At 37.2% G+C, this 26,734-nt stretch overlaps 1 protein-coding gene across 7 annotated transcripts in view; it reads left to right on the top strand.

The window, feature by feature from the left end:
- Window positions 1–25,652, top strand: part of AGFG1 (ArfGAP with FG repeats 1) — a 48,787-nt gene extending 23,135 nt beyond the window's left edge. For 3 of the 7 annotated variants that reach the window (XM_087819545.1, XM_016197699.2, XM_016197698.2), the window contains exons 3-13: window positions 5,632–5,747; window positions 9,105–9,267; window positions 10,265–10,415; window positions 13,265–13,384; window positions 15,046–15,255; window positions 16,295–16,475; window positions 18,480–18,559; window positions 19,255–19,347; window positions 21,870–22,028; window positions 23,016–23,107; window positions 23,660–25,652. In XM_087819545.1, the coding sequence (XP_087675671.1) occupies window positions 5,632–5,747; window positions 9,105–9,267; window positions 10,265–10,415; window positions 13,265–13,384; window positions 15,046–15,255; window positions 16,295–16,475; window positions 18,480–18,559; window positions 19,255–19,347; window positions 21,870–22,028; window positions 23,016–23,107; window positions 23,660–23,719 (1,425 nt within the window). In that variant the 3' untranslated portion in view covers window positions 23,720–25,652. Of the gene's footprint in view, window positions 1–5,631; window positions 5,748–9,104; window positions 9,268–10,264; window positions 10,416–13,264; window positions 13,385–15,045; window positions 15,256–16,294; window positions 16,476–18,479; window positions 18,560–19,254; window positions 19,348–20,013; window positions 20,062–21,869; window positions 22,029–23,015; window positions 23,108–23,659 lie in introns of all 7 variants that reach the window. The other 4 variants (XM_087819549.1, XM_087819547.1, XM_087819546.1 and 1 more) reach the window with 4 other exon arrangements.
- The last annotated feature ends 1,082 nt before the right edge of the window (window positions 25,653–26,734 follow it).

Below are 26,734 nucleotides of genomic sequence, written 5' to 3'. Positions count from 1 at the left end.
GACAAAAAGGGAGTGTGAAACCTAGTCGGGTGTATGCAGATTGGCTGAATGGAAAAAGACTTTCTAATTCCAGAGTATCTTTCTGTCCTTTCCATATTTTTATACCTTCCTGCCTAGAGGCTGCAAGCAGTCATGTCACGTTGTTTATTCTTCGTATCCTTTTTATGAAAAGAAGGGTTTGCCCGAATAAACATAAATATCCATTTCAGCAGTGTTCTGCTCTATTTTGCTGTCCCTGAGAGGATTACAAAGCTGTTATCACTACCCTTACCTATTTTCCTTCTCAAACCTGATACAGCACTGTTTTCTTATCTTTTTATATGAGAGTAATTGAGAATTGGTATGGATATTTCCACTTTTTTATGTTCATAATTGAGTTAGTTAACTTGCCTGCACTGCATATATTTTTGATCGGGGTGCTGTGTTGGAGTATCTTTCATCTGCCCTTCTACTCCAGTCTTTACCGTGCTCTGGCTCCAGGCAGCTAGTTTGTCTGGATGTACACGTGGGCTGTCTTGCCTCCTGGCTTCTGGTTGGGCCCAGTTGAGGGGGGACTTTGTCAGCAGGTCAAAAAAAGAAAGGCGGAGAGGTTAGGATGCTGTAACTTCTTCCCTGTGGGGTGCCCACAGCCCAGCTCATTCTTGAAGGTCACAGCTCCATCCAGCAGCCTTTTGTTTCAGGTTCTGTAGATTCTTCCTCTCCTGCCCGTCACTGCCCAGGGTGGCGTTAGGCCCAACCCTGGGATACTAGACTCTCACTTGTGATTTCCTCACAGCCCACTGGTGCCGTGAACAGTCTCTCTCTATCTTTACCCAAATTGAGTGTGCCATCTGTTTCCTATGGCAGTGCTGACTGAAATACACTTTAAAGTATTTTACATTCTGTCAGCGGCTGTTCCAATGGCAGGTCTGAAGTGTGGATTAGCACTAGAATAAGGAAACAATTATTCTGACAGATTCATGAGTTTACTCTAGTGGTGTGTGACTTTATTTTTAATTCCCCTAAGATCTGTTTTTGAGTATAATCTGCTAATGCTATGGCACTACCCATTGTTTGAAGCATTGTGGAGAATTCAAAAGTGAATGAGATATGCTCAGTAATTGTAATATAAGGCGGTTTGTAATCATGTGAGAGACAAAGTGCTCTAAAATCTCATAGGAGAGAGGTTGTTCCACCAGGACCGCTTTGATTCTGTCTGCGGCGGGAGTAAGGGAGACACTGTTGCACTGCTTGTGAGGCTTCGGAATAAGGGAGACACTGTTGCACTGCTTGTGAGGCTTCTGCTGCCGTTTCCTGGTGAGGCTTGTACTGCCCAGCCTTTCTCACTGCATCACTCGGTAACCCACTGCAAGCCACGCAAGAGACCAGGCCCAAAAGTAATAGCAACTAATACTGTTTAAAGTTCATTCTGTGTGCCTGTTCTGAGTGCAAAACGTATGCTAACTCACTGAATCCTTCCAACATTCCTGTGGAGCAGGTACTGTTATTAAACAGAGTTGGAATTCAAACTCAGGCGGTCTGGATCCCTTGTTTAGGATCATAGCTACCACGACCACTGCATTATCCTGTAATTAGGACTGCTTTTCACTCCTCCAAAGAGGTCGTCATAACTAATTCCATCATGTGGGAAGCCCTTTCAGATGATGGCTTTTAGAAATCTTGGTCCTTGGTGATGTTTCTAGTCCCCCAGCCCCATGCTCCTCAAGGCAATAGATTTTATCACTTGCTGTGCCTTTCTGCAGTCATACCAAGTGCTCCCCTCATTCATTATAGATTTAACCACCTCACATGTCTTTTTTCCACTAGTGTAAATCACTTCTGTCTATCCCAGTGCCCATATAATTCACACGATTATCATAGTAATAGATAATTGGGTTTCCTGAATTCCTTGACTTTCTTATTTCCAGTGAGTTTTCATCCTGTTTTAGACTTTATCAGTAACTGTATCACCTCTCAGATTTCAAGTTCAGGCATCTCGTTCTCTGAACACCACTACTTCTCTCTTCCCAGCTCATTCCCTCTGATTTTTCTAAGTCCAGCAGTTTTGGGACAGCTGTTGGGACCTCCCGTGCACTGAGTCAAAACTTCTCTCCCGTCCATCATTCTCCTCATGTTTTCATTTTCCTGAACCCACCTTAGATTCCGTGGCCTATCCTAACCGCTTCCTATTAACTCTTGTCATATTTACTTGGTTAAAGCCAACACTCTACCTACTGTGTACCGACACCAGCCAGATGAGACTTGAGGAAAACACTGTTCTGACTGGTTTCATTTCCAGTGCTCGTGACCACAGGTCTGAAGTGCTGCTGCAGTTGTAGTGGATTCACTCTCTTCCGTCAGCCTTGACAAGCCCTCCCTTTTCAGTTGGTGCTGAATATTATTTTGCTAAAACAAAAAACAAAGAACAAAGAAAGCAAAATCAGCAGAAAATAGAACTTGATACTTTCTTATCAGCAAATCTACAAACCTGGAAAAGCAATTCTAGTAGAATGGTGGGAGCACAAGCCACCTTTTCAAGGACTGAAATGTGAATGGGTCACAGCAACTGTAGAGACTGTGGCATTATCCCAGACGTGTCCCTGGAACACTGTCTCTGTTAAAGGAACCTCACCCAATGACAGGTTTTGTGGCTAAGTAAATTTGAGAAATGACGAAAACTGTGTACCATGTATATATATGGAAAGGAAGTTCACATCTGCTGGCGGAGATTTTACTAAAGCGTTAGTTTTCAAACTTGGGCCCATTTCACGGTCACCTGGGGGGCTTGCTTCCTCCAGAGGTTCTGATTTCATAGGTCTCCGTGGCTTCTGAAAATTTGCATAATAACAAATTTTTAGGTGACTGAGATGCTGCCAGTCCAGGGAATTGAGGAATTCTGTTTTGAAAGCCACTTAAGAATTCACTTCCAAGAGTGGCAGGTAAGGTTTAGGATTTTGAGCAACCTGGAAAATAGCCAGTGTGGGTAACATAGCGAGAAATAAGGAGCTTTGGTAGTGATTCAGCATTAGTTTACAGTGGACCCAAGCAGCTGGTTTAAGTGATTGGTCTGTCTCTACCAGTCTGGCCTAAGAGCAGGAGCAGAACTACCAGCAGTTAGTACAGAACTTTGAGCGAATCCTCCTGGCTGCTCCTGTCAGATATCTGTGAGTTACCATCAAGTACTCCCTCTTGCTTTGCATTACCATGATGAGTGCCAGGACAGGGACAGTTACTTTGATCTGTCAGCAGTCCATCTTTTTAAAATTTGTATGTTTATTGTTGTAATTTATTATTCACTGATTGTTCTTAGTTTAAAAATTTGTATGTGGTAGTTCATAGGGGTTTTGAAATGGAAAGACTAAATGTTCATGGCATTTAGGATCCTGAACCAGCTCTGTCAGTTACAGTTAATAATTCTTTGGCTTTGGGCAAATGACTACACGTCTCTTGTTTTCTTGTTTGGGAATTTTTCACATAGAAGAATAAGAAACTTCAGTTTTCCCTTTATGAATGTAGTTGTAAAGCCACAGAATCTTTTAAAATTACATTTTAGGAGAATTATTAGTTTTCTGCCTAAGGATAGTCCCATGTGGTTCTTTTTAAGTAGCTAAATATTTATTGCAGAAGCTGGGGCCGCACAGGGTTTATGGTATTTCTGACAGTAAGTTGCATTACCATTCTTGGGTGTCTGCACTTTTCTGGCTTTGCCTCTGAAATGTTTTTATAATGAGATTGCGTCTTAGCCTAGCCTTGCGGTGACAGCCATTTCTGCCTCGATGACTTTAGAGTGGGATCTGTACTGAGCCTGCAGTAGGAAGGAGCCACAAGAAATGTTGTTTTGAAACATGCTTGGTGCATGATAGGAGAGAAAGAGGGCGAGTCCCTTTTGCTGTCCTCCTGTACCCGCTTCAGTGAGCAGGTGAGATGGAGAGGGATGCTGCTTGTCCTCCTCTGATTTCTCAAATTTCTGTCGAGCTATTTGAAGCTAGATACTGTGTTCTTTTCACAGTGTTAAAACTGGTTATTCTTTAAAATAATATAATTTTGGAAACTTGTGGACTTGTTTTTTATAGCTTTACTGAGAAGTAATTATAAGAACTTGTACATACATAAAGTGCCTAATTTGATGGATTTCACATATGTGAAGCCATCACTCCAGTAAGAAGAGAGCACAGTTTCATCACACCCAAGAATTTTCTTGTGTCCCTTTGTAATGCATCCATTTGATTTGCTTTCCATCGCTGTAGATATGTTTACATTTCTAAAAAATTTAAATAACTAGAATCATACAATATGTACTTTTGGGGGTAGGTGTCTGACTTTTGTAAGTCAGCCTAATTATCTTGAGGTTTATTTTTGTAGTTGCTTGCATCAATAGTTCCTTTTTATTGCTGATGAGTCTCCTGTTTGGAGAGTTAAAAATGTATCCATTTGTCTGTTATGGATGTTTGTTTTTTCCCAGTTTGTGGAGGTATTATCAGTACAGCTGCTGTGAACATTTGTGTACACATCTGAGTGTGGACATGTGCTTTTATTTTTCTTGGGTAGATACTAAGAAATGGGATGGCAGGGCCATATGGTAGGTGTATGTTTAACTTTTAAGAGACTACCGACTCCGTTCCAAAGTGGTTTTTTCATTTTACATTCTTGAGAGTTCCAGTTGTCCCACATTCTCACTAATACATGATGTAGTCAGTCTCTCTATTTTTATTGACTCTAGTGGTATCTATGCAGTGGGGGTCTCAGTGTTAATTTGCATTTTCCATATGACTAATGATCTCGGGCTGCATGTTTGGTAAAGTGGCTATAAAATTTTCTGCTCATTCTTTAAGCAGTTTTTTGTCTTTATTATAATTGAGTTTTAAGAAATTTTTGTACATTCTGGATTCAGGCTTTTTCAAGTTCTCATATGTTTTGCAAATACTTTGTATGAGTTGGTAGCTTGCCTTTTCATATTTTAAGTTTTTGAAGAGCAATACCTTTTAATTTTGATGACGACCACTATCAGATTATCTTTGTTTTCTGTATGCTCTTGTGTTATTTGAGTTCTGCATTGTTTCATTTCTTTGATTTGTCTAAAAAGTCAAATACCTCAGATTCTCATTTTTTAGCCATTGACGGGGAAAAGGCATAGGAGGCAACTTACAGAGCTAGAGTTGTATTTGCCTTATATTTTTGTTACTGTTGTTATACTTTACTAGCAAATTGTTTATGATTCTAGTAATTTTTGTTTGTTCTTTTTGGTTGATTTTCGAGGATTTGTGGAATTGCTCCTGGCTAGTTCACTCTGTTTATGGGGCGAGGTAACGGAGGTTCGCAAAGGTTACAAGGTTACATGGCTTTGCTAAGGGCCTGCAATCTTAATTGTTCCAAGACAAGAAACCCCAGGTCCTCTGAATCCCATCTCACTTTTGTTTCCCTGTGAGGCGCTGTTCTCTGTGCTGCTGCTGATGTTACTGTAACACACTCGAGTAAATTGGGTTCGTTTTTTGCACCTTCCGTTCCCACTATAATAAACACCCTCATTGAAAGCAATATGATTACAATTAAGTAGGTTAGTTTTCTGAGAGATCCTATTTTTCCTTTACATTTCATTGAGTGAAGATGTTGATTTTTAACACTTTTGTTTTTTTTTTTTAATTCTTTCCAAAGGTCTGTAAACAGATTTGGCTAGGATTATTTGATGATAGATCTTCAGCAATTCCAGACTTCAGGGATCCACAAAAAGTGAAAGAGTTTCTACAAGAAAAATATGAAAAGAAAAGATGGTGAGTGAATAGTTTGTATTTAGAACAAAGGTTTCCCGAATCACATTAATTATGGGTAAGATTAGTCTGACATAAGAAAGAAAGGATGGGAGGGAGGGAGGAAGGAAGGAAATTGGCAGGTTAGGTAGATTGCAGAAAGAAGTAGGCAGGTAGACAGATACCCATTATACTTTGGCTTTTATTGGATTTGGTTTCCAAAAACCTTTACTTCTACTTTATCTTAACTCAGCAGCCTGTTCCTTATAATTACCAGGCCTCCTGTTTTTGAAAAGTTAGGGATCCTTCGTTTGAGTCCTTCTCCAGCCCTGTTAGCTTCTTTAGACATTTTTAGCCTTAGAAAGCCTCCTTTCTTAAATCTTTATTCATTTAGCAAGTATTTATTTAGTATCTTCTACATACTAGGCATTATGCTAACGAAGCCCTGGTGTTGTGCACTCACAATCCATCCACTTACCTACATCTTGCAGTAAGTCTTTGCTCAAACATCCCTCACTTCCCATCCAAGAAATCATTTTACTGCCTGGTTAAGAAGGGAGCGTTTATACTCCCCTAACTAAATCTATCATATGGTAATTTTAAAAATAAATAAAAGAGGTTGGACATGTGGCTAGTAAGCCTTTTAAAGTAGAACTGGAGTGTGCTCCGAGCTAGTGTTTAACTACTTAGGGCCCTTAATTTTTAGCTGTATGAGCACAGCTTAAGTCAGTTTACTGAGGCTCATTAGGAATGAATTCTTAGTTTCTTTATCAATATTCAGTAGTGTATATTTCTTACTGGGGGCATAAGGAGATGAAGGAGAGTCACAAACGGAATAGCTAATGAGGAAGTAAACTGCCTGCTATTTTCTGGAGGAGCTGTATTTTAGCCCAGAGGACGATGTAGTCAGGTGCCTGTTTTGGTCCTTAGGGAATACTTGCTATGGTTCACAGGTGAGCTGCCTCTAGCTGTGTTCTTTGAGCACATTAGAAAGAAGTAGCTCTGATTTTTATGCTCTGTGGACTTTATATTCTTACCCTTCTCTTGAGGAGACTGCATTTTGCAAGGCAAGATTAGCCTGGGCTATATTCAGCAACACTAGATACCATTAGGTGTGACTATAGATAAAACATACCAGCAACATTTTAGTTTGAGAAAGAGGAAAATTTTAGAAAGTGGGGTGACAGTAACAACATGGTGTCATAATGGATTCTTTTAAAGTGACATGTATAATTACCTTTTTACCATTTTAATTATTGTCCTAGGCCTTCCACCCCTTAGTTAAGACTTTTTTTCGTGTATAACCATGGGCAATTTTTTACTTTCCTAGCAGTTTTACTTTTACCAACTCAGAATATTAGTTTGAATAGTACATGCTGAAATTTGAGATAGTTTAGCCTCAGTTAGCAAGAGAAGTTTGTGTAAGAGTTGAGAGAAATAAAACTATATTTCCCCAGATTTATTATAATAATAGTAAACAATAATAAAATTTATCCATTCCACCCATAGTCCAAGTGACTATAAACCTCAAGTAATTATAGTCTATATTATTTTTTCTGCCCTGAGAAACAGGGTAGTAGTAACAGGATTAACAACAAATGAGAATTTTAATTGCCAGGTGTGAAGGAGGGCATGACCATTCAGGAGGGCCAGGACCTGTGCATTTTAAACCCATGCTCCTGCATACCTGTGACTTGTAACTGGAGAGAAGAACAGTTGATTTGTATAAGGTATAGGAACTCTCCAAATGCACACTCCTTAAAAATCCCTCCTTTGAGCAACTCTTCTTAAAACAATGAGACTGTTGTCATTTAAAGGGATTTTGATTTTCAAATTTACTTTCTGTGTTATACAAGTTTAGCTTAGTCAGATGAGTCTTTTGAATTAAGTACTGTTATCTGGTTTTATCCTTTGATAAGATGTGGCTGTACTCAAAAGTTGGTATCATCAGTGGTATGCCAAATTATAGGAAAGAACTACTTCCCGTATTCATTGTCACATTCCATTGTTTGTGATTAGTATGTAATTTGATAGTAGCTAACACTTAGGTAGCTAACACCTGTGCCAGGAACTCTTCTAGGTACTTTACAAATGATAACTCGTTTACACTTCATAGCAACTGTATCTTCATTTTATAGATGAAAAATTGTAGGCACCAAGAGCTGAAGTAGTCTGCCTTAGGCTTCACAGCTATTGAGTGGGGGAGTTGGGATTTGAATTGTCTCTGGAATAGATAGTTGCTCTTTACCGTTCTGTTTTCCTATTTTCTCCATCTACTTGTAAAGAGGGTTGGAGAGAAAGGAAGAAAACCCAGAAATACCAAGAGCGAGAGCTCTCCCATAATCCCAGCCCTAGAGATGAGCATCACCGGTGTTCGGGCAGCATATTCTTTACTGCTTTCTTTTCTTCCTTTACCCCCCCCCCCCCCCCCCCGGGGAATCCTCTCTGTACGTGACTGGGATCAAACCTGAAAGATCCATAAAGTGATATGGACATCTTCCCGTGTCAAAAGAGTACCCAAGTAGCATATTAAACAGATTGAACAGTGCTGTGGTGACATACATGTACGTGTACCTGTGTCCACTCACCCAGTTAAAGTCCTAAGGATGAGTTTCTGCAAGTGGTACTTTGGCACACAGAGCATACCCCTGTATGTATTTTAATAGGTAGCAACAAAATTTGTAATGTTTACACTCACATTGAATGCTAATGAGTTAGTTTACAAGTGTTTTCATTTCTATGTCTCCCTGTTGATCTTATAGATTTGTAATAGGCCTTTATATTTTAGACTGTTAACTGTAATATAATAATGTTTTCCCTTCTTTCTGTTGTTTCCAAATGTTACTTAGTATCTAACAGTACTTTAGTTTTTAAAAATTAAATTATAGTATTAACTATTCATCATGATAGGTTGCTATTTTATAAAAAAAAGCAGTTACTTACTGTATTTACCTTAGAAAAACTAAGTAAATGACTGAAAAAGGTTTTGTGTTAGTCTTTATTACCCTTTCTCTGAGTATTTCAATTAAGTATAGTCTTCAGCTTCAGCTCTCAATTCCAAGGGGGTTTTCTAAAACTTATTTATTGATTTTTAGGGAGCGGGAGAGTAAGAGAGGAGAAAAACCATGAAATTTTGTTCCACTTATTTATACGTTCATTGGTCGATTCTTGTATATGCCCTGACTGGAGATTGAACCTGCAACCTTGGCGTATTGGGACAAACCTCTAACCAAGTTACCCGTCCAGGGCCCCAAAGGGTTTTGAAATAAGATTAATGTCAACAATCTTGTGCAAAATTAGAATTACACCTATCATTTTTGAGTATGGCATTGCCTATATTTTTCTTAGTTAACTGCCTGTTTGTCTTTTCGTGTGTTTTAGGTATGTCCCACCAGAACAGGCCAAAGTGGTGGCATCAGTTCATGCGTCTATTTCAGGCTCCTCTGCCAGTAGCACGAGCAGCACACCTGAGGTCAAACCACTGAAATCTCTTTTGGGAGATTCAGCACCAGCCCTGCACCTAAATAAGGGCACACCTAGCCAGGTGAGTAGCCGTCAAGTCTTTGTAGGGCTTCTACTTAAGGAGGACTGAGTATCGTGAGTTTGAGAATTTTTAAAGACAATAGCATCACCTCGTATGCCAATAGCATGATGGTTGATGATACATTAAAGCACTGTTGGGAAGTGGTTGGAGCGTGTGTATGTTTGCTCCTTTGCTACTGCTAATACAAGTTTCTTTGAATTCTCCACAGCTTTGTGAAGGCGTACAGGAACGCCGCTGTAGCTAAATATCATATAACATACATTATACAACATGAATCTATGGTAACCATCAGAGTCAGAACAGAGTAGCCTCTGCAATGTACTTTTACAGGAAAGGATTTCTCAAGCAGAATTCCGCTCCTTGCCCGACTTGTAAAGCATGTTTATAGAAACAAGTGGCTTTGCATGGCAGGATATACCTTATTTTAAAGGACTGAATAGACTGAAGGTTTTTAATAAGTTGGTACCTAAAGTTTGTACTTCTGCACTTCATTACAGTTGACTGAGCTGTGAGAACTCTGTTACTGTGTGACATTACAGCGTCTACCCTACACAAGAATGATTCTGAGGCATGGTACTATTTGAATTAAATCCCGCTCTTAATAATGCATACTAGGGGATCTGGATAAACTGCTCTGTTTTTACAGAAAATTTACGTGAAAATGAAGAGCAGGGTTAAGTCAGTGTGTTGTAACTGCCGCTGTGGAGGGTGTGCTCTGGGAGCCTTGCTGTCTCAGCAGTGAGTCCACCCTTTCTCGTGAGGTGTAACAACGATTGTAATTGCATTTCTCTGCTTTTGACTCTTAAAATTGAGAGGTAATTTGGGAATAGATGTTGAAAATTGATGCTTTTAAAAAATATATCGAAGTACTTAAAACCAGAAAGAAAAGATTATGTAATATGAAAACTGTGTTTTTAGCGTGTTTAGTTGGGAATAGTGTGATAAAAATTTAGCGGATCTGACTGGAAACCCGTTACAGCTAATATGTGGTCTACAGTCCCCTGTTGTAGGCCGCGCTCAAGGGCAGCAGCAGGAAAAGAAGTTTGACCTTTTAAGTGATCTGGGCTCAGACATATTTGCTGCCCCAGCTCCTCAGTCATCAGCTACAGCCAATTTTGCTAACTTTGCACATTTCAACAGTCATGCAGGTAAGTGTTTTTCCCAAGAACTTTTACCAGAGCTGTGTTTAAAACTCCAAGAAACAGCCTTTTGTTGTCGTTATTAATCCTCCTCTGAGGATATTTTTTCTATTGATTTTTAGAGGGGAAGGGAGGGAAGAGGGGTGGGGAGAGGGGGAGAGAGAGAGAACATGGATGTGAGAGAGACATCGACTGGCTGCTTCCCGCATTTACCCCAGCTGGGGCTGGGGATCGAACCCACAGCCCTTCACTGCTTAGGCGGACACGCTAACCACTGAGCAACGCCGGCCAGGCCGATAACCAGGGTTTCTTTTTGAACTTAAGTACCAGTAAACATTCTGCTGAGAGTGGTCACTCATACCTGTGAAGGTGTATATGTCACCCTCCCTGGTGCTTTTTAATCACAAAAGAGACTATACTTAGTGTCACATATTGACCTGACCTCTTTTCATAGAAAAATGGAAAAAGACTATTAAATATGGTTTAACCCTTTGGTATGGACAAATTCAGATACTCAGAAGTGACCAGATAATAGAACCCTCATGTACTCATCACCATGGCTAATCTTGTTTCATTTCTCATTCTAGTCATTCCCTCCTCGCAAGTTATTTTCAAGTAAATTTTAGACATATTAGTTTATTCTTAAATAACCTATTTTGTATGTATAAAATAAGATTTCCTTTGTCAAACATACTCGTGGTAGTATTACCGCTCCCTAAATAATAGTAATAATAATAATTCATTAGTATTCAAATTTCCATTCCAGTTCAAACACACACACACACACACACACAACACACACACATACACACACACAGTTTATTCAGATCAGGTTTCAAATAAGTTCTGTGTATTGCGATTGTGAGATATGTCTCTTAGCCTATAGGTTCTTCCTCCATACATTTTTCTTCTCTGTAATTTATTTGTTTAAGAAATTAGGTTATTTGCCCTGTTGAGTTTTCAGCAGTCTAAATTTGTTGATTGTACCACTGTGGAGTCCTTTATCAGGTTCGTCTCTTCTATATTTCCTGTAAATTGATAGAGACTTGATCTGTTACAGGTTCTTTATTTGGAGCGGGGCTGCGGTGGAAGGGGCAAATTTGCTACTTAGGATTTTAGAGGCACATAATATTATTGCTGTTTTGGTAACGGTTAGCTCTTGTTGCCCAGGGCTGCGATCTGTTAGTGTGATATCTGTGATATTCTAAATTTATCATTCCTTTATCAGCTGAATTACTTCTTTAAAAAACTTTATCTTTTTACAGAAATATGCATGCAATTAAAAACATAATTTACCTGCGGAATTTAGTAGTTATTTTACCTGGTTATAAACATATCACAAAACCTATGAACTGTAAACTGTAATTAAATTTTGTCACACATTTCCTCCCCGACTGTCATACCCTTTCAGATATATACAAAGCAGTAATCACATACACTGCTGTAAGTTTTCCTGATTTTCTTTCTACAATATGTTTAGCTCTGTTAATGGAAACTTTTTTTGTTTAGTAACATTTTGTGTTTTGTTTACAAGTAGAATACGCATTTGTTATAAAAGCTTGGTAAACTCAGGCAAAGAATGAAATGTTACCTGTTTGAAATCTTCCTACTTTGAGTTAATTAAAATACAGATTTTCTATGTACATAATATACCATATTTAACAAAGTAGCAGATGAAAATGTATCTGGAATTTATCAACCGGTTTACCTTATTTACATTTTTTACATAGGATTGAATATTATTTTACATGGTTTTTTAAATGGCTGCATGATATCCATCTTATGATATTTCATAATGTATTTCAGCGATTCCCTCATTGCTGGCTATTTGAGTTTCTAACTGTTTCATTAGAAAAACATGTTTAGCTGTTACATTCAGCCATACTCATTTACAAGATTATTTCTTCACAAAAACTTCCTAGAAGTAGAAATGCCTGCAAAGGACTTAAAGTGGTTGATCTTAGGTTAATATCTATTTTTTGGACATTCTTTTCATTCTTACCACTTAGCATTCCCTTTCCCTCATATCAACCACTTATTCTCATCAGATTCTCTATAAAAATCTTACCCAGCATCTGTTTTGGCCTCTAAAAAAAATCTGTTGAATTGTTTTATTTAGTTGAATAATTAAGAGAAGCTGGGAATTTTGCTCTTAGGTTGATGAGTGGGAAATACCAGTGGGTCTTCTTCATTGAGTGTGAGGTGCACTCACATTATAGTTTTTACTAGTTTTCATTGTGTCTTACATTTTAATGTGATTGAAAGCTGCAGGCTTCTGGTAGAATGTGAATCTCTTCTGTTTGACAAGCATTTCTTTCTTGTTATACATTTAAGTTTGTTTTCTTTTTCTTTTTATGTGCCATGGTATGACAAAGTTTGAACATAAAAAGAAAGAACCAAAAAGAATATTAATGTAATTAAACCATCTTTATATTAGTATTTTAGATTTCATCCAGCTAATGAATCACTCATTGCCATTTTAAATCTGAGTTTTCCAGAATGTATCCCATATCCTAAATTTCTATCTGCTTTACTGTAACTCATGTAGTTAGTGCTCTTAATTCAGTTTTCTTTAATAGAGTTACATTTATAGTACTATTCCTGAGGTCACTCAGTGGGTATTGTGTACAAAGTTATCATTGTGTAAAGTGTCTTTGGAAACTTCTGGATACCCTTTAATAAACTGTTTGAAATTGGGCTAAATAAACACTGGTAGGATTTAAAATCTGATCTCTATATGTCTTTGAAGTGAGTTCTGAGATGTAGAGACCTTTCATAAAATTGTTAAGTTCGTTTGTCATGTTTTTTATTTATAGTTTTCATATTCATTAACATGTACTGTTCCTTACCATTTACAGCTCAGAATTCTGCAAATGCAGATTTTGCAAACTTTGATGCATTTGGACAGTCTAGTGGTTCGAGTAATTTTGGAGGTTTCCCCACAGCAAGTCACTCTCCTTTTCAGCCCCAAACTACAGGTAGAGCTTCTCCAGCGTTATGCCTAAATGTTTACTTTAAAAAACAAAGTAAAACTCTCTAGATACAGTTTTGAAAATTACTTTAAGCTTAAATTCTATAATTACCTGATTTTAAAATAGTTCTATCTTACAACGCTCTGGGGAAACCTGAAATCTTTATTTTTTTCTGTGTCCATTTGTTTTTCTGAACTCTTTGGTATTTTGTCTAATTCACAAGATCTGTTCTCCTTTTCCTGCACATGAATCTTCCTCTTTAAACTTCTTACGCAAGGAGGAATTAAAGTACTACAGTTTTTAGGTTCACAAAACATTGATTTAGGCTCTAAGTAAAGAAAGCTAATTGATTGCTTCCATAGAACTAAAAGTATAAGTAATTTGCGGGACAACAGACTTGAAAAAATAAGTGTTATTAGTCAAGAGTAGGTTATTTAAGGATCACTTTGATCAAACTTGGAAATTGTTTTCTGTGCAGGAATTGGTCTTTAAACACTGAATACTGTCCCATTCCTGTTGTTTTCCAAAACTCATTGAGCCCATGTGTAGATCTTTGGCTGATTACTTTGCTTTCGACTTGAACTCTGTGTATTGTCTTAAAGCTTTTTCTTTCAATTTTCTTTTTCTTTTTTCCTTTAACTTCCATCATTTACATAATTTCTGGCTGTCCAGCAATTAGAATGCTTTCATCTAGCTGCAGTTTTGGTGACTTTACTTCCGCTTTTCCTCTCCAGGCTCCCAACAGTAAGTTCTGTTGTCAAGTAGGCATCTTCTATTAATTTGTGTGTTTAATGCTCTATTTCATGGGTTTTTCAATTATAGAATGTTAGTCATCTTTTAATAATCTTCATAAATTCTCAGTTTTACTTTCCCTTCAGTATTCCTAAACCCAGACTGAGAGAACACACTAGTATACAGTAAGAGAGTTAGTTGATTTAATAATTCCATTTTTCAAATTAGAAATAAATTTTTTCATACAAACTTTGAAAGCTCTAGTATGTACGTTATTTTCACCAGCTACTTGTAACAAATTATGATTGTTTAAATACACACATTACTTAATTTTAATTATTTGGAAACTACCAGAGTTTTAATACCGAAGAAATTTTATCGGACTGTGTTGTTTTAGAATGTTTAAAAAACAGATCGATGGAAAGTGTGTTTTTTTTTTAATAGGGGTGTATCCGTTCTGTTTTTAAAATATCTATGCTTGTTTTACTATCACTTTAATATAAAACTATATGTATATACTGTTTTGATTGCTGAAACTAATGTATAGGCATAAAGGACTGGTATCAAGAGTGTAGAATCAAAAGATACTTTGCATCTTGTTAGCAGGAGAACTTTTAAAAGGTCATGGTATATAACTGAATGTTATATAAAGTAACAAGTCTTAAACCAGGTGAATTATAGTCTTTACTCCAGGGTAGATAATTACACATAGAAATTTGTAACTCTTCATGTTACCAGGGCCTTTGAAAATCTAGGTTTGCAGATTATAAAAAATCTTGTGTAGATGGTTAGGGCCCAATGCTATTTGCCAGTTACTGTTTTTAAAAATGCAGATTGCTTATAGAATGCTTAATTTAGGAAGAAAGGACCATATCATCTGCCTCAGGATATTGGGGGGCCCAGGTGTTTCAAGTGTTCCATTTATTCTGTTATAGGTGGAAGTGCTGGATCGGTAAATGCCAGTTTTGCTCATTTTGATAACTTCCCCAAATCCTCCAGTGCTGATTTTGGAACTTTCAATACTTCCCAGAGTCATCAAACAGCAACAACTGTTAGTAAAATTTCAACAAATAAAGCTGGTCTTCAGGCTGCAGACAAATATGCGGCACTTGCTAATTTAGACAATATCTTCAGTGCTGGGCAAGGTAATCAAACTTCAAACAAAACAAATACAAATTTCTATATTAAACAGTCCTTCAAATTTGGTTGTATTTATTAAAATCTGAGGATGCTATGCTTTTCTTAGTGGTTGTATAGAAATTTTCTTTACACTAAATGTTCATGACCTTTAGCATCTGAAATATCAACTACAAAACTAGAGGCGTAGAAACTAGTTTTTATACTTCTAGTTTTAAAAGAAGACAATTGACAGAAATTTAATTTTGTCTTAGAAAGAATGTTCACTGTTCTAAGGCCATACAAGATTTAGAATCTTATTAATAGAACTGACTGAAAGGCTATTTTATTTGGTGGTTTTAGTAATAGATTCATTTTGAACTGTTTTTTATTACTATCGTGGTAATTTTTTTTTAAAGGATTTTTATTCTAGTTTTGGTCTTAGGGGCCAGTATTTTGCCCCTCAAAGTGCATAGTGCGTGGGGAAGGGCCAGGGTCTGCTTCAGGCTGGGCTGTGTCCTGAGCCTGCAGGACCGACTTACTGAAACCTCTGCAAAGTGTGGGTAGGAAATAGCACTGAACCCATGGAGTTGGTTATGTGTGTTAGTGCATGAAAGGCATTTAGAACAGTGCCTGGCACATAGTAAGTGGTCAGTAACTATTTCCTCTTTTACTATCTCTAACTTTTTTATGGACAACCCTGGGAAAATGATATTAATAGATATTCACACTAGGGTCCTGTATTTTATGAATTTGTATGTTTACTTGAGTGAACTACACCTGTCTCAAGAGATGTTAAGAAGCACTTTTTGAGAATTTCTTCTTTACGCACAGTCTAGAGGTGTTGTTGGTACAGAATCTTAGTTTTTTGTTATAGAAGCATTATTCTGTCTTTATCACAGCAGCATGTATTGCAGCTAATCTTGTCCAATATTTTCTAGATTATTAGATAAGACTTTAGAGGCCTATGTATTTGCTTAGCTCCAGATCAGTTGTAAATTCACATGTGTTGCATGGCAAATGTGGAAGTATACTTTGGAATTTTTGGTGTAATTTGTTTGTTCACAGGTGGTGATCAGGGGAGTGGCTTTGGGACCACAGGTAAAGCTCCTGTTAGTTCTGTGGTTTCGGTTCCCAGTCAGCCAAGTGCATCTTCAGACAAGTATGCGGCTCTGGCAGAACTAGATAGTGTTTTCAGCTCTGCAGCCACCTCCAGTAATGCATACACTTCCACCAGTAATGCTAGCAGGTACCTTGTCTTCCCACTTTGTGTTTCAATCATTTTTCAACTCCGAGTAATGATGTTATCAGATAATGACTGGGGCACACTTTTAAAATTATGGAATATTTTTATAAATTTGAGGAAACTGAGTTTAATTTGCTAATTAAAATGTAATCCTTGAATAATCTTTTCATTTAATCAAAGGTTTTATTACTTTCTTGAACACCAAAATGTAATAACTAAGAGTATATACACATCTCAAAATGGACAGCTACATACAGGTTTAATTATACTCAGCAGAGAATCCATTTAGGAAATTATATACTTTTAAGGTACAGTTTTTAGTCATGAAGACTAAACACTGAAAGTAACATGTTGTAACCTTAGTTGTAAATACACGTTTTTAGAAATGTTTGCACCAGAACACAGCACTAATTCTATATCTCTTCAGTGTCATACTGGTGTTTATAAATAGACATATCTGTTACTGTGTTCAGATATATCTGGTATAAAGGAATTCTTGGCAGCAGGAAGTCTGACACATCTTAACAACATTAGATCTTTATGGTTTTCACTTAATTTTAGAGTTAAGGTGCACAGAAGGACAGACGACTTACCTATACATTGTTTTATTCATCTCTGGTTTTGTTATTTTAATCCTCACTCGAGGACATGCTTTTTTTTTTTTTTTTTTTTGGTCTAAATTGATTTTAGAGAGAGAGGAAGGGAGAGAAACATCAGCGTGAGATTGAAACGTTGATCAATTGCCTCCTGCATGTGCCCCGGCCAGGGATTGAACCCGCACCTTCTGGTGCACAGGATGACACTCCAATCAGCCGAGCAACCCGGCCAGGGCTTATAAATATTCTTGATGAAACAGTCAAGAAATTAATTTTATTAAATCTTGATCTTTAAACATGTCTCTTTTATGAGCGTTGCAGTAAGACATGCACCAGCAGGTCTGCTGCATATCAGGGTCTGATGCCGTCTTGGGAAAGTCATCATGGGGTTGCTGTGGAAGGAAGCAGCCCTTGTGTCTGGAACACGTTTTTCCCCGAAAGATACCTGATAGGCAGACCCTGATTATTTAGATTTGGGTATTTGTCAATAATTTCTAAAAAAAATACAGTATTTAACTGTCAGTTTATGAAAATAACTGATAAGAGTCACACATTCAAGCAAATACTAGAATTTTGGAAAATTGATTGACTTCACCATGAGCTTGACAGTTTCCCATTACTTTTTTGATGAAGTAGGTGGGGATATTAATGTGATTTTTAAAAAAATTTGTATAAGGAAATATGTTGACATTTGGAAGATAGGCATCAAGTGTTTTCCAGATGACCTAACATCAGTAAAAGATTCATTAAAAGTGCAAGATAGTCTAGTGAATATTAACTGTAATCGAGTACAAAAGAGTTCACTGATAAGATTTCTCATTCCATATTGCAGCTAACCTTTAGGAAACTGTCACTGTTTTGGTATTACAGAAGAGAAAATATCCACAGTTATCTGAAAAGGCTATTAAAATACTCCTTTGTTCAACTGTGTATCCATATGAGGCCAGTTTTTATTTTGCGTGTTTGTTTTTCATATATACTTCAGCCTAAACAACATATCACAACAGATTGATCTTCTGTTAAACCAGCCATTAAAGGGATTTGCAAAAATCTCAGTGTTACTCCTCTCATTAAGTACTTTTGCTTTGGAAAATATAGTTATCATAAAATGCTATTTATTTATGTTATCATATAATGGCTTTATTGTTATTTTTAAATGAAAAAATTATTTAAAATATGTTCTAATTTCTGTACTATATGCATATTGGTAAGCATAGCTTACTGAAGCAAGGGCTCTGGGACTCAGTGATTTTTCAGACTGTAAATGAGTACTGAGACTTAAAGTCTGAGAACTTCTGTGATACATGATATGTTCATAGGGATCAGTTTCCACATTTTTATGGCCACCCTATAGATAAATTATCTTTGCTTTTTTAAAAAAAATTAGAACTCTTTCAACATTTGTTTTCAGCAATGTTTTTGGAACAATGCCAGTGGGTGCTTCTGCACAGACACAGCCGGCTTCTTCCAGTGTGCCTGCTCCATTTGGAGGTAGGTGTTCCTGGTACAGAGTCGTCCCCCCCTTATCTGGGGGAGATACATTCCAAGACCCCCAGTGGATATCTGAAACAGTAGATGGTACCAAACCCCACATGGTCTATGTTTTTCCTGTGCGTTATATATATATATGATAACATAAAGTTTAATTTATAGAATCTGGTAATTTACCATAGATCTTAGCACCTCAGCATGCCTTTTTTTTGTTGTTTCCTTATTAAGTTGAGAACTTGCACCTTCTTACTTAAAGGAAACACTTTACAGCTTCTCTTTGCAATATCCAAATTGCCAGCCTCACTCCTCTTGCCCTTTGGGGCCATTATTAAGTAAAAGTCAAGCAGGACGGAAAGAGATTTCATCACATTACTCAGATTAGTGCACAGTTTAGAACTTATCAATTGTTTATTTCTGGAATTTTTCATTTAACATTTTTGGACTGCTGTTTACTGTTGGTAACTGAAACCGTGGAAAGCAGAATTATGGATAAGGGGGACTAATGTAGACCCTGGTTTTTATAGAGCACAAATATATATTGTTTAGCATTTTTTTAGGGGAATCAGATGACAGAGCAACACTTTATTATCAGAAAGCTCTAGTTTTCTATCTTCATAAATATATGCACAGATACTTTTAAATATTTGAATATAAGTGTATTAGGATTTTATAGTGTGTTTTATAATTTTTTAAAGCTACGCCTTCCACAAACCCATTTGTGGCTGCTACAGGTCCTTCCGTGGCATCTTCTACAAATCCATTTCAGACCAATGCCAGAGGAGCAACAGGTGAGAAATACAGATTACAGAACAGCAGGTTTTGGAAAAGGTATTTATTGCCAAAAACCCATGTGGAGAACATTAGAAAATAAGGATTCTTTCTTACTGAAGTCAATGGGAAGTGGATGGGAGAGTTTGTTCATAAAGACAGATATTAGCTGAAAGTTGATAACATCCTGGAACTTAACATTTGAGAAGGACCTTAGAAGTTGACTAGTGCCCACCACTCCCCCATCAGAGCTTCATTTTTCAGGCGAGGAAACCCACTCATGGAGATGAGACTTTCTTGAACCACAGAGTCAGTTTACGTAGGTCATTTTAGTGGATATCGTCAGTAAGGAGCATTTTTGGGTGTCACTCAGGCCTGCAGGTCTTCTTATGGATATAGTTGTATCTTCACATAAAAAAATGTTAGTGTTTATTTACAATGATGGATTTCATGACTGTTTCTTCATTTGGTATTATTCTGATCTCCCTTGTATTGCAAACAGTGTAAATATTACAGTGTCATAAATATAGTTCAAGTAAAAAACTGTGAATGTGTTTTTATCATGTATTCTACTCACTTTGTAATAGTACATTCTAATTTTAGAACTTCTTAATGAAAACAGATTTATTTTGACAATAGTTACCATTAAGTTAATTGACATTGGTCTCTTTGCGGCTTTCCATAAGGCCTTTCTGGAGCAATGCATTCTCAAGTGTTCCCTCACGCTCATTTTGGTAGGTGGCCCCAGCGACTGTCTAGATTCATGTGGCAGTTTGTCTGCCTGCTTGTGGAAGCTTCTGCTAGTGTCCTGGATCCCTGCATGTGGAAATAAGTTTTCCATGTTTTAAATGGAGTGGGCATGAATGTGTGGTGTTGGGATTACCTTGTATTTACAGTTACATGGAAATCTTTATAGTGATTTATGTTTTAATGCTGAAAGCATTGCCTACCTCTGTGGTCACAGTAGAGTGCTAATAGCTCTTGCGATTATTTTTCCTGAGTTCTAATTTATAGTAGTTTGATACATTTTTGATATATCAAACCATTTTGCCACATTAGTCCATGGAGTTTGCTTTTGTTTAACTATATCCAAGTTTTGCTTTTTAGTGCTTTTTAAAAAGTGATTTGTCAAAGTTCTGTCAGTGCATTGTTGTCTGTTATGAAGCCTTCCTGTTCCCTTCCCTCGCAGTGTGCTGCTTCTTTATTCACTTGCTTCCCGGTGGCTGTTTCCCCTGTTTCTCCTCAATAATGAGAAAGTAATTTAAATTTTTTTGACATTCTAATTAGGTTCATTGAGGATCATTGTTATAAACATTCCGATTCTGAGGATTACTTTGGGCATTATCTATAACTTTTTTTTTTATATATATAAAAGAATTCTTTGTAACATTTTTAGTATTAATTTCTGTGCTTGAAATCAGCAGTTAAGTAAACTTTTAAATCAGGAAACTCAGTGAATTATGTTTTTTGATAGCATCACACTAAACTGTCTCCCTGTATAATTACCGTATTCTGTATTAAAAGCGACATTATTGGCTCTTCCTTCGCGAGGCCTTCCCCAGCACACACAACCTGCTCTAGCCGCAGAAATGCACTGCTGTGCTCCTATTCTGTAACGTGAGCTCCTGGATAACTCAGGAGTGGGGAGCGGTAGTTCACACGCAGCCTCCCGGCCTGTGACTGCTGTCCCTGCGGTGACAGTGGCTGGCCGGTGGCAGGCCGTGGCGGGCGTGGAGGAGCAGGTTGGACTCTGTGCCTTTGCCTGGGCTGTGTCTCCCCTGACGCTGCTGATCGCACTTCCTCGGGCCGTGGGTTTGCCCTGATTCTTACAACTCCGCAGCCCTAACCTTCCCTAACCCTCTACCCAGAGCGGGCTTTGTTTACTGTCTAAAAAGGATTGTGGGAGTCCATGTATGTCCTTTGGAATTGATCTATTAGGAGTATAACATGTCCTTTTAATTGTGTTAGTGTTTTTATTAAGATCCCCTTACCCGCTTTTGCCTCTGGTTACAAAGCTGCATAGGTTTTGCGTGGCCTGCCTCTAACCTTGTTTCTCCTGTAAGTCTTGTTATTTTTAATGTGCTGCTTTGCAGAGGTTGGCAAAAATTTTTTTCCAGGAATTCACATGTTATGTTATAGCACACAGTTCAACAGATAAAATTAAATATTTGGCTGTGTTAGTATATATAGCAAAACAAAATGAAAAAAAACTAGACTAGTATGTATACATGTGAATTGCATGGTGATGGGCTCTAATAGGTAGACTACTGTTTAGACTTGGACTTTATTAATATACTTTGAGAAATTTTTTTCATTAGCTTTATTCTGGTTATTGGCTTTTAGGAAAATAAAATTTTATAGGTTGTTACACCATGTAGCACTAAAATTTAACTACAAACTTTGTTGAGTTTTGAAATTTAGAATGCCTTTAACATACTTCGTAATAGTTTACAAGGTAAATGATGTCTCTTCTGTAATGTTGAATATGAGAAACAGAATGTGCCCTTTTGTGTGTAAGTGATGAGCCCTTCTCTCCTGCCAGCGGCCACCTTTGGCACCGCATCCATGAGCATGCCTGCGGGCTTCGGTACTCCTGCGCCCTATAGTCTTCCCACCAGCTTTAGTGGCAGCTTCCAGCAGCCTGCCTTCCCAGCCCAAGCAGCTTTCCCTCAACAGACGGCTTTTTCTCAACAGCCCAATGGTAAGATCTGACATTTGCCTGTAAGTCCGCGTTAGGTCTCTTTTTATGTCATAATGTTATGTGTTTGGACAAAAGGACTTACCTGAAGACTGCTGTAGTGTGGTCCACTGACTATATATTTGGGCCTTAGGAAATTGACTGAATTAGTAAGTTTTTGTAACCAGATCATAGACTTAGGAGAAATCAGAGACTGTAAAGGACCCCTTCTTTCTCAGAATCCCCAGTGTCCTTATTTATCTGTCTTCTCATACAGCTAATACATCTCTTGATTTTAAAAAGAAACTAAGAACCCTAGGGTGTTTTTGTTTTGCATCAGAGAACTTTGTGTGCCATTTTGTTTAAATTTTTGGGGGGTGGTGGTCACATAGACTGGTTTTCTGAACAATATAGATTATGGTTAGAAATTGTTACTTGTTTTCAATATATATTATGGTTAGAAATTGTTACTTGTTTTCATGAAGGTTCACTAGAGACTAGTTTGTGTGTCTCCCTCCCGATTTTGTTCATGGTTAAAGTTTGAATTCTGTAGGTTTGAAGATTATCCTCGAATTACATATATTCTTTTTTAAAGTTAGTGGTTAAATAAAAATTTGGAAATAGGGTCCGTGACAGAGCCATAATGATGAAATGCTTCCTGAGGAATACTGTGACGTTCACATAGAAACTGCTCTGTGGTCCTCACAGCCCCTCTCGAGCAGTTGCCTCTGGCTCATGTTTGTTAAATCCTTAGAGTGTCAGTAGCTTACCTCACTGAGACAAATGCGGAGTAACCATTTCTGGGGAGCTGTATAAAAAGCTCTTTAAGACATTCCACAGGAAGCTTGTTTTCTGGTGTTGAAGGAGCTTGAGACCCAACAATTTAACATTGATATTTTATTATCGTTACTCTGGTAGGAGTTTCTCTGAAACATGTCCTGAAGCTTTATAAACATCAGATTATCTCTCAGAGGTTGAATGGGCTTTAATTGGTGGTTCTGTTTTAACAAGGTGCAGGTTTTGCAGCGTTTGGACAAACAAAGCCAGTGGTAACCCCTTTTGGTCAAGTTTCAGCTGCTGGAGTATCTAGTAATCCTTTTATGGTAAGTGAGGTGCAATTTTAAGCACTTTATAAGTTGTTCTGTGTTATTTTCACATTAGGAGAAGCAGGATGTGACTCCTAGATCCTGCCTGGTATTGTCCTGGACCTTGCAAGGTGTACAAATTGAGGAGCCACTGTGCACGATTCTTTTGTGACTTAAAAAACACACCGTAATCATTTGAAATCAAAGAGTTGACAGTAAATAAGTTGTTTTATAACATGAAACTGTCTGCTTTTTGTTAAAGTAACACTTTATGAGAGGTTGTAGATTTAGTGAACATGGTGGAAGGGGTTTCAGTCAGGTTTGGTTTGAATCACAAATGCATTTTTTTAGAGTCACGTTCTGTTTAGAATCTGTTTTGAGAATTATATGAAATAATCTATATAAAAGGCACAACCCAGTGCCTAACACCTAATCATTTTATTATAGTATGTTGCTAATAATGATAGTGAATAAACTTGATAGCTAGTAATTACTGTTTAATATTTCTATCTTTTCTACACACACACCACCCTTATCTGCTTATTTACTTTGTCTTATGTTTTCCTTTAGACTGGTGCACCGACAGGACAATTTCCAACAGGAAGCTCATCAACAAATCCTTTCTTATAGCCTTATATAGACATTTTACTGGAACGAACTTTTATGTGGTCACATTACATCTCTCCACCTCTTGCACTTGTTGTCTTGTTTCACTGATCTTAGCTTTAAACACAAGAGAAGTCTTTAAAAAGCCTGCATTATATATTAAACACCAGGTAATACGTGCAGAACAGAGGGCTCCAGTAACAACTTTTAACCTGTGAGTTGGCAGGAAAAGGTAGTGGTATCATGTATATTAAAAATTGGCTACTATTAAGTTATTGCAGACACCACATTCATTACGCTGCAGTACTGTACATATTTTTCTTAGAAATTAGCTATTTGTGCATATCAGTATTTGTAACTTTTAACACATTGTTATGTGAAAAATGTTACTGGGGAAATAGATCAGCCACTTTCAAGGTGCTGTCATGTATCGGAATGGATGACCTGAATCATTTGAACCCTTGCTACTGGAAGGTTACGAAGCCAGAACTGGAAGGTTTTATTCGGTCTGGAATTTTTCCCTTCTGAGGAGCGCGTCTGTTTATACGCGCCTGAGTTCTTTAGAGACGTGGGAGGATACCTGTCTGCGTAATGAAGCTGATCATGTTTTGCTACAGTTTGCAGGTGAAAAAAATAAATATTAGAAAATATGCTATTGTTTTTGTGTTCTTGCTGCAATGCCTTTACCAAAGTGGCCTTAAATATGAGTAGTGAATTGAGAACACCTTGAATTCTTAAATGAGAATTTCAGAAGACTGCTAGTGACTAACTTTTATGTCTAAAAGAGAAAATTTTATAAACAGGCCATGTAGAAGATGTATTAAAACTACTATGACTGCTATGTTCAGGAATATGTCAGTGGTAAAGCATTTAAGTGAAGCTTGTCAGAGTCACCATAACCCTTCTAATTTCTTTGCAACTTCTTAATTTTGTGAAATTTGTATATATGAAGAATTTGCATGTATGTGTATTTACAAATTTTTTAAAGTATCTTGAATTCTCAGACTGCAAAAGGCCTATTTTAAATATTGATTTAAAATACTGTCTTTGAATGTATTGGAAGCAGACATGCATTAACTGTGACATGAGTGCACCTCAGATTCGTTTTCTTTGGACAAACTGATACTATTAATAGGACATTTGTTTATGTTCATCTCTGGGGCAAAGAAACTGGAACCCAGTGTTACCTTAAAGTTATAGAATACTTTGTTTAAAAAAGGCAATGATACTAATGTTTAGTTATATCTTTTTGTTAATATTCAAATGAACTAGTTTAAATATTTATGTGCAGTAATGCCTCATTCATCCAGAGATAATCTGGTGGTCTCATCAAAACAACACAACTGGGAAACTTGGAATAGTTTTTTGTTTTGTTTTTTAATGCCTTTGCGCAACCTACATAAGTCATTAAGTCTATGCTGATTATTTGACTTCCCAGCCCATAGTATATTAGCAGTTCAGAAGTGGTGGCTTGAAAGGAAGGAGATAGAAAAACTATGAAGAGCATACACTGTTGAAGACCATTTAGTGTAAGGGGCAGCCAGCCAAGCCCAGGCCACTAAATTACATCATCTTCTAATAACTGTCTATTCCGATGGCTCTGTGTCATCAAGAAAAGATGACGTTACATGTACAAATATGTAACACGTGTTTATAATGTTTTATCTTACAATGATTAGAAATTTTTTTTAAAAGCTTTGGTATTAAAAGAGGTGAACATCAGTTTCCTCAGACATTTTATTCATGTTGAATACCTTTTTCAGTGGCGGCTATGTGAGTTATCCTACTATACTCAATCTGTGTAGCGTGTTAGACTTGTTAAAACATTGATGTTCGTTGCATATCCAGCTGAATGTGTGGTTTTTCTGACCCACTTTGATAAGAAGACTGGGAGACCTCTGCCCCTTTTCTAAGCAGTATGCCTCTTCTTTTAGAATTAAATGAATGCTGCAATGGTTGTGGTGTGTGTTGGTGTATACTTGAAGTGTCTCTACATTTGTGGGGTCTCCTTCCAGCCCCTTTTTCATGGAACACTAAAGAAATGTCTTTGAATGTCTGTGTTTTAGATTGTATTGGGCCCCAATCAATCCATATGTACAAAGTTATAATATATAATTGTAGGCCATTACCCTAATAACCTTCCAGGCTTTCCATCTAAGAAATAACTAAATTAAACTGTTGTTATTAAAATAATTTTAAAGACTATTTTTTCTTAGTAGATTCTGAATTTTGTAATTAAATGGGAACTCTTAACGACTTACTTGAAATGAGAGCCTATAAAATTGAAATAACTTAGTTTAAGAAGCGATCCAGATTTATAGTGGATTTAAATCAACTTCACTTAGACACTCATAATCAGGATTGCGTCCGGTTTTATATAGACCGTGAGAACTGTGTTGAGTACGGAAGAGGGGAAAATTCTCGAAGGCAATGGGGCTGAAGACCGTGTTTCCTGGCTACCGGTTGAGTCAGATCTCTCTTTTCTACCTTCACTAAGCAAAGAAAACATTCTTTTCAGGTGGCGAACTTTGTTGATAAAGTTTAAAGGCATATTGTATTTTTATTTTTGTGAAAATAGAGATTAGGTAATCACATCTTCGTTCAAGTAATTCCTTCTGTGAATTTGAAGGAGCGATCAGTGCTTTACCTGTGAGTTTCCCCTGTCCCCAGCACAGGCCGCCTCTGCTGCTGTTCCTGGAAATTGGTAAAGTGGATGCTTCCTGCCATTTTACCAATAGTTTTGAAACCTTTTGGTCTCAGGGCCATAACTCTTAAAAATTATTGAACATCCCCAAAGAGCTTTTGTTTATATAACATGTTGGTCAGAATTTACTGTATTAGAAATTAATACTAAGTCATTTAAAAACAGTTTATTTAAATATAACAATAATAAACCCATTACATGTTAATACAAATACCATTTTTGATAAAAATAAGTGTTATCCAAAAACAGTGAGAAGAACATTATTTTATATTTTGCTCTTTTCTAATGTCTGGCTTGAGAAGCAGTTGGAGTCTCCTGATTCTTTGTATGTGACG

This window comes from Miniopterus natalensis, chromosome 8 (genome assembly GCF_054644295.1).
Source record: "Miniopterus natalensis isolate mMinNat1 chromosome 8, mMinNat1.hap1, whole genome shotgun sequence".
In the NCBI taxonomy this organism is placed as follows: Eukaryota; Metazoa; Chordata; class Mammalia; order Chiroptera; family Miniopteridae; genus Miniopterus; species Miniopterus natalensis.
This window is presented reverse-complemented; position numbering and strand designations above follow the sequence as displayed.